The 8,578-nt window shown below is 44.3% G+C and overlaps 1 protein-coding gene across 1 annotated transcript; it reads left to right on the top strand.

Annotated features, from left to right (window-relative positions):
• Positions 1-282: 282 nt before the first annotated feature.
• CCR1 (C-C motif chemokine receptor 1) lies at positions 283-1,350 on the top strand (the record flags this gene model as incomplete). Its single annotated transcript, XM_082664766.1, has 1 exon — positions 283-1,350. The coding sequence occupies one exon, from the start codon at positions 283-285 to the stop codon at positions 1,348-1,350; it is 1,068 nt and encodes a 355-aa protein (XP_082520892.1).
• Between the last annotated feature and the right edge of the window lie 7,228 nt (positions 1,351-8,578).

Below are 8,578 nucleotides of genomic sequence, written 5' to 3'. Positions count from 1 at the left end.
CCATCCACCGGACTTTTCCTTCACAACGCTCATTGCCAAAGCAATGAGTGATGTGTATACGCCTTGTTTATTAATGTGTTAGACGACCAGTTGCATGAGGGCAGAGAGGACCTGGGTCTCCCTTGCTCAGCAGGGCATGGTACACAGTAGGCACTCGGTAAACAGTTGTCAAGTGGTTAAAGACATATAATCACTGCCTTGTTCTTGTTACCCAGAACCCACTGCCTGTAATAGCAAAGTAAACACGGAAACCATTTCCCTTGACCTGTGGGAGAAGCCAGGATGGAAACTTCCACCACCCCAGAGAACTATGACATGACCACAGGAACCGACTATGGAGCCGCAACCCCGTGCCAGAAGGTACAGGAGAGGGCCTTTGGGGCCCAGCTGCTGCCCCCCGTGTACTCGGTGGTATTTGTCTTTGGCCTGATAGGCAACGTCCTAGTGGTCCTGGTCCTCATGCAATACAAGAGGCTCAAAAGCATGACGAGCATCTACCTCCTCAACCTGGCCATGTCTGACCTGATCTTCCTCTTCACGCTGCCCTTCTGGATTGACTACAAGCTGAAGGATGACTGGGTTTTTGGTAATCACATGTGTAAGTTGCTCTCTGGGCTTTATTTCATGGGCTTGTACAGCGAGATCTTCTTCATCATCCTGCTGACCATCGACAGGTACCTGGCCATTGTCCATGCTGTGTTTGCCCTGCGGGCTCGGACCGTCACCTTTGGTATCATCACCAGCATTGTCGTCTGGGTCCTGGCCGTCTTGGCTTCTGTCCCGGGCTTGTACTTTTCCAAGACCCAGGAGACGTCCACTCACTACACCTGCAGTCTTGATTTTCCTCTTGAAAGCCGCAGCACGTGGAAGCAGTTCCAGGCTCTGAAACTGAACATCGTGGGGCTGGTGTTGCCTCTGTTGGTCATGGTCGTCTGCTACACAGGGATTATAAAGATTCTGCTCAGACGACCAAATGAGAAGAAGTCCAAAGCTGTGCGTCTGATTTTTGTCATCATGATCATCTTCTTTCTCTTTTGGACCCCGTACAATCTGACTGTGTTTGTTTCTGCTTTCCAAGACTCCCTGTTCACCCATGAGTGTGAGCAGAGCAAACAGCTGGACCTGGCCATACAAGTGACGGAGGTGATCGCCTACACCCACTGTTGCATCAACCCCGTGATCTACGTCTTTGTCAGTGAAAGGTTCCGCAAGTATCTACGGCAGTTGTTCCATCAGCTGTTCGCCGTTTGCCTGGCTAAATGGCTCCCCTTCCTCTCCACGAAGAGGCTAGAGAGGGTCAGCTCCACGTCCCCCTCCACCGGGGAGCATGAACTCTCTGCTGGGTTCTGACTCAGGCCCCTGGAGGCTGACCCAGGACCCAACAAGAGTGACCTGCCTGGCCTGCCGGCTGGGGAGGAGGCAGCTTGGGTGTCCTGGCCAGATTATGATGCCTGACGCAGATGGAATGGTAGCCACGTGGGGTTGAGGGAGCTCCAGGTGCTCCAGACCAAATCACCTCTGGGGCTTGAGTTTTCTCTGTGAACTTCCCTTTGGTAGAAAGGAGATGAATAAATGAAACGGGACATTCCAGAAGACTGGGACAAAGGATGACCAAGAAGGGCTTGGTCCCAAACAGGAATTCAGATTTGTGAACATTAACATTTGTAAACCAAACCACTGAGCATCTGCCACCCTTGCCCCGTCACCAGTGAACTTGGAAATAGTGATTTCCACCACGGACTCCACTCTGAGCCGAGAGCCAGTCAGGAGCTGGCGGCTGCCTCCACCTACCCACCCCACTCCCACTGCAGGGTTTAGCCTCTTGGAAACCCTGAGGAACCTAGGACTCACGATGGAAGAACTTGACATCTGATGGGAAGTAGGATTGGGGAACTGCTTTTGGCAGTGGAACTAAGAAAGCCCTTGGATGGAATTTTTATATTCACTAAAATTGAACAATTCACACAGTGGGCTGGATACAGACGAAATGTATAAAATGCTGCGCTTCTTGAAATAGCCAGGGAGCGGAGGAAGTCATTACTTCCATTTAGCATCCCTTTCTTTCTGAATATTTTTCAGAATCTCCCTTCCCTGTAAGTTGAGGGATGCGGCAGTAAATTCTGACAGCTTTATTGCAGAAATTATTAACAGGCCAAAGGAGACCGGATTGCTTTTCTTCCTCTTGGTTCTCCATCCAGACCTTTTAGTTGTGTGGCTCAGAGTTTTGGCAGCCACCTTGCACACATCAGCAGAACAGGGACCTGGTGTGCAAGCTGATGGGGTTTGAGGCTGGGAGGGTAATGTCTACCAGGAAGGGTGGGGGCCCTGTCGATGTAGGAAGTTGAGGAGCCCTTAACTCAAAGAAACTTATTCACCCTAAAGGTCCTTAACGCTTCAGCTCTCACCTGAAGTGCGATAGGACTTCCTATCCATTATGTCTTCTTCCCTTTTCCCTCAGACATAGATTTTTTTGAAAATAATTTTCCCAGTAACAAAAATTGTTTTCTAGAAAAGCTTAAAAACACAAAGGGGAAAAAAACCATCAAAAGCATTCATAATCCCCCTACCCAAAGACAACCACTGTACATTCTTTGATGTATTTTCCTTTAGTTTTTTTTTTTCTCCTATGCATATCTGTGTTCGTGAGCAAGATGGATTTCAGCTGTATTTACTCTTCCACTGTTGTTCTTTTTAAGTAGCAGTATGTTGGGAACACTTTCCTAGGCAATAAATTATTTCAAAGCATTGGTTTTGGTGCCTGCACTGAATTCTACCACAGGAATTCACCCTAATTTACTCCGCCTACTTCCCAGTGATGGTTTGTGCAAATCAATTCAGTCCGGCAGCAGTGACTAAGGGACCTGCTTTGTTCAGAGCCAGCTCTTTGGGACCTGGGAGACATGGATGCAAGAGGGATGTCTGTTCTCACAGAGCTGTCAGTGCAGTGGACTGGTACAGGGATGCCATCTGAGCCCAGGCGGGACGGGTGGACCTGCCCCAGAGCCCATGGTGCCAGGGCAGCAAAGGGGAAGAAGGACTCCATCAGTCAGAAAGCACCCTAAGTGAATGGGTGTCCCACCTTACATCACAGTGACACCATTGAGCTGGCCTCTCATGGACACTAGAATTTTGTGCTCTTACCAAGTCACCCTCTCCTTCAGTCAGGGACCTACTGTGTTTTCCTGCTGTCCTTATGCATGCGAAGAAGCTGGTGTCATGAAAGAAGCTGGTGTCATGAAAGTTTAGCAAAGAAGCTGGTGGCAAAGAAGCTGGTGTCATGCAAAGAAGCTGGTGTCATGAAAGTTTAGGAACTTTTTGTCTGGGGAAGAAGCGATCACGCTGCACTGGGTTTATATACAGGCTTCAGGAGCAAGGTGGGTGTCAACTCTCCACTTGTCAACCTGCCAGGCCTCTCTGCGGTGTGAAGAGAAGAAGGCTTAATGGACTTAAGAAACATTTATTTGTCCACTCCTTTGGTAAAGTAGCACTGCCTCAGAAAGTACTATTGGATCCACAGCAATATGATAATGAAGACTATTTCACAACATCCTCCAGTTCAATTTTTGAAATAATACTTATTTTAAAACTTGTTACAAAGGCAGTCTGTATTCATTGTAGAAAACTGGAAACAGGCAAAAATCCCAAAGAAGAAAATGGAAGCACCTGTAATTCCACTACCCAAATGCAACCTCTCTTAGCGTATTAGTGATTTAGTGTGTTACCTTCCAGTGTTGTTTTCTAAATGCGCGTGCACGCACGCACACACACACACACACACACACACGTATCCAATCACACTTAACATTTTTTTGTGTATCCTCAGTAAAGTTTGACACATAGCAAGCACTCAGTAAATGCTGGTTGAATGGGTGACTCCCTGAACCTCCAGTTTCTTTATCTATAACATGAGGATAAGAGTAGTATATACTCCATGGGGCTGTTCTGAGGATTAAATGAAATAAAGGAAGAAAAGTGGGGCGATCTTTCTCCAGCTCCATCAGATAAGAGATCTGACTCCTCCTGCCAGGGCCCCTCCTTGGTCACTCTGGACGCCTCCAGCTCTTCCCAACTGCCTGCATCCCATCACCTCCTGTCCCTGCCCCTGTGTGAACGGGCTCACACCCCACGTCCTTGTTATTGTTCTAACTCTTTTCTCCTTTTCATCCTTTCCCTAAGATGGATGCATAGCACAAAGAACTTCCATCTCCCCCACTCCAAACTCCCCTACTGTCAGCTTTTTACCACATTTGCCTTAAATTCCTTATTATCTTTTTTCCTCCCTCTCTCAAAAGATGGACAATGCAGAGATACATTTTTTTTTTCCAGAACCATTTGAGAGCAAGTTGCAAATAGGATGCCTCATCACCCATTAGTACTTCAGGATGGTTTTATTTAGACAAGGATGCACTCCCACACAATCAAAACAGGAAACTAACACAGACACAATATGACCGTGTCATTCACAGCCCTCTTTCCAATTTTGCCCACTTTGCAAACAGTGTCCTTTATAGTGCCAGGGTCCAGAACCACTTGTTTTACTTAGTCACCATGGCTTTCTAGTTTCCTTCATTCAGGAACAATTCTTCAGGCCTTTTGTGACTTCATTATTTTTTATTGTAACACTTCAGTAACCTGGCAGGTGGTTCCTTGTTTGGGGTTTACCGATGTTTTCCTGATGATTAGATTCAGGTTATTCAGCTAGGGCAGGAAAATCACAGAAGTGATGCTGTGTTCTTCTCAGTACCAGGAGGTACGTGGTGCCAACTTGCCTCATGACTAAAGACGTTAAACTTTATCACTTGTTTTAGAAGGTGTCTACCAAGTTTCCCCACCGCAAAGAATTTTGTAAGTGTTAATTAATAAGTGACTGTTATTAGTTGGCATTCTACTGTAAAGTAAATCTTTTCTCTTCCACCTACATATTATTCACTTGTTTGTTTATATCACCCTGACCTCCTGGATTCCTTTTTTATCCAGTTGAATACAGTCTAATATTGTCTTTATTTTGATGCACAAATTGTCCCAGATTTATCTGTGGGAGTCCCTTCAAGTTGGATCCTATGTCCTTTTGCTATGCTTTCCTATCCTTTTTTGAGCACTTTCTTACTTTTTGGCACATAAGGTTCCAACTTCTGCACAGAAAAAAAAAAAAAAACTATCAGTAAAATGAAAAGGCAGCCTATGGAATGGGAGAAAATATGTGCAAACCACGAATCCCATAATGGGTTTATATCCAGAATACACAAGAAACTCATTCAACTCAATAGCAAAAAAACCCACAAAAAACCCCAATTTAAAAATGGGTGGGGCTTCCCTGGTGGCGCAGTGGTTGAGAGTCCGCCTGCCGATGCAGGGGACGTGGGTTCGTGCCCCGGTCCGGGAGGATCCCCCATGCCGCGGAGAGGCTGGGCCCGTGAGCCAGGGCCGCTGGGCCTGCACGTCCGGAGCCTGTGCTCCGCGACGGGGGAGGCCGCAGAGGTGAGAGGCCCGCGTATCACAAAAAAAAAAAAAAAAAAAAAATGGGTGAAGGACCTAAATAGACATTTTTTTCAAAGAAGACATACAAATCTCCAACAACATGAAAAAGTGCTCAACATAACTAATCATCCAGGAAATGCAAGTCAGAACTACAGTGAGATATCACCTAGACAAGAGATTACAAGTGTTGGTGAGGATGTAGAGAAAAGGGGACCCTTGTGCACTGTTGGTGGGAATGTAAATTGGTGCAGCCACTGTGGAGAACAGTATGGAGGTTCCTCAAGAAATTGAAAATAGAGCTACCATATGACCCAGCAATCCCACTTCTGGGTATGCAGTATATCCAAATGAAACGAAGTCATTATCTCAAAGAGATAAATGTTCTTCCATGTTCATTGCAGCATTACTCACAATAACCAAGATATGGAAACAACCTAAGTGTCTGTTGACAGATGAATGGGAAAAATTGAATGACCAAAAGCAGAAATCCCATTCTAAGGTTTTTAAAAAAATTTTTTAAACATACATTTATTTATTCATTTATTTTTCAGGCTGAGTTGGGTCTTTGTTGCTCTGCACAGGCTTTCTCTAGTTGCAGCAAGCGGGGGTTACTCTTCATTGCAGTGCGCAGGCTTCTCATTGTGGTGGCTTCTCTTGTTGCGGAGCACAGGCTCTAGGCGTGTGGGCTTCAGTAGTTGCTGCAGACGGGTTCAGTAGTTGTGGCACTCAGGCCCTAGAGCGTGCGGGCTTCAGTAGTTGTGGCACACGGGCTTAGTTGCTCCGTGGCATGTGGGATCTCCCCAGACCAGGGCTCGAACCTGTGTCCCCTGCATTGGCAGGCAGATTCTTAACCACTGTACCACTAGGGAAGTCCCCATTCTAAGGTTTTTAATGAATATCATTTTCTATTTTTGTTCCCCCATTTTTATTGTGGTAAAATACACATAAAATATACCATCTTAACCATAAAGTTACAGTTCAGTGGTATTAAGTACATTCATCATGTTGTGCAGCCGTCACCACCATCCATCTCCAGAACTCTTCTCATCTTGTAAAACTGAAATTGCTTACCCATTAAACAGTAACTTCCCATTCCTTCCTCCTCCCAGGTCCTCATTTTTGTGGAATCATACAATATATGTCTTTCTGTGACTGGCCCTTTCACTTACGTTCTCAAGGTTTATCCATGTTGTAGCATTTGTCAGATATTCCTTCTGTTTAAAGCTCCATAGTGTTCCATTGTGTGGATATACAGCATTTCGCTTATCCATTCATTCATTGGTGGACACTTGAGTTGCTTCCATGTTTTAGCTAATGTGAATAATGCTGCTGTGAACATCAATGTACAGATATTTCTTCAAGACCCTGCTTTCAGTTCTTTAGGGTATACACCCAGAAGTGAAAATGCTGGATCATACTGTAGTTCTATTTCATTTTCTTTTTATGTGTTCAAAATATTTATTGTTTTGTGTAGTATTTTTAACTTGGGTAAATGGTATCTGTTCCTTATTTTTCAACATAGCACTTGGTTTGCATGCCCATCCATGTTGCTACGTAGAACATCCAATCCATATCTTTTCCCTGCTGCACAGTACTGCACAGAGTATATCTTCCATATTTTACTTGTCTGCTCTCCCAAGGATGGACACCAAGATTTCTTCCAACTCTCTGCTCTTACAAATAAAGCTGCAATAGTCTCATACAGAGTTGGCCTGAAAAAGGGCATGTAAGTGAGTTCAGTCTATATCGCCACTAACTGCATGCAGGTTCCTTGTAACCACTTGGTGTTATACTGCTTTCTAATCTTTGCTAGTCTAACAAAGTGACAGAGTTGTTTCATTGTATATTTCTCTGAATACTGATGAGTTAGGACATCTGTTTACATACTTGGTAGGCTTTTGAGATTCTTCTTGAAATTACTTGTTCTTATCTTTGATCATTTTGTATTGGGTTTGCTGTCATTTCTTGTTGACTTGCAAAAGATCTTTGTATATTCTGGATTTTAATTTCTTTATGCTTTAGACATTGCAAATGGCTTCTATCATAGTTTCAGCTGTATATTATCAATACTTTATGTATAGTTTCCTTTGTTGAATAGAAATCCTTCACCTTGGTGTAATGAAACTCATCAAGTTTTGTCTTTTGGTATACGCTCTTTAAATTGTAGTTTAAAGTTTCCTTTCCAACCCAGAGGTACTGGTGTTTTCCCGGGTTGTCCTGTATTTTCTCCTCTTGGCAGAAGAGTACTCCATCTCTTATTGAGGCCTTTAATCATGTGTGTGACTGAGGCAAATCACTTCACATCTCAGAAAGAGAAGGTACCCAAAAGTTTAATGAGATTTTTTTATGTATCATTCAGGGTTTCATCAAAGAAATGACATATGAGATAAGGCCATGGCTCCCAAACTGTGGACTGAGACACCCCAGGGGCTTCAATGAATTCACAAGAGTGCTATGGAATATTTCCAATTTTCAAGGGCTATAAATTGATACCTGACATTTGTTGGACACCACAGGAACTACTAGTTTGAGATAGTTTACAGTTTCAATATTAGATTGTAGTACATGCCTTTCAAAGTTGTCATATCTTTGCAGAGCTGGGTTTCCAGTGGTTTGAGATAAGCAGTGAAGAACAGGAAATGAGGGTGGCAGTGTCCAATGGGATTCCAAGGTTTGAGAAGTTGGGCCACACCTAACAGCTGTACATATCCCACTGGTGCTATTTAAAAATATAAAATCAGGGAATTCCCTGGCGGTCCAGTGGTTAGGACGCTGTTCTCTCACTGCCGAGGGCCCAGGTTCAATTCCTGGTCGAGGAACCGAGATCCCACAAGCCGTGCAGTGCAGCCAAAAAATATATATATTTTTTTCAATTTATATGTATTTTCTTTTCAAACATAACTTCAGTTGTTTGGATCTAGCCACCTAATGAGTAGAATTGTTTGTTATTTCTTTTGGCCCAGGGCACTGAGAAAAAAAAAGTATGAAGGCAATAAAGGCACCAAGAACTGAGAAGCCTTGGGAACCTCTGGAATAAGGGATTTGTTTGGGAATTGGATTGTATGCCATTGTGGGAGCTGGTAGGTGAGTCTGTGCAGGC

Source organism: Grampus griseus (assembly GCF_964374135.1).
Source record: "Grampus griseus genome assembly, chromosome: 10".
Taxonomy (NCBI): Eukaryota; Metazoa; Chordata; class Mammalia; order Artiodactyla; family Delphinidae; genus Grampus; species Grampus griseus.
This window is presented reverse-complemented; position numbering and strand designations above follow the sequence as displayed.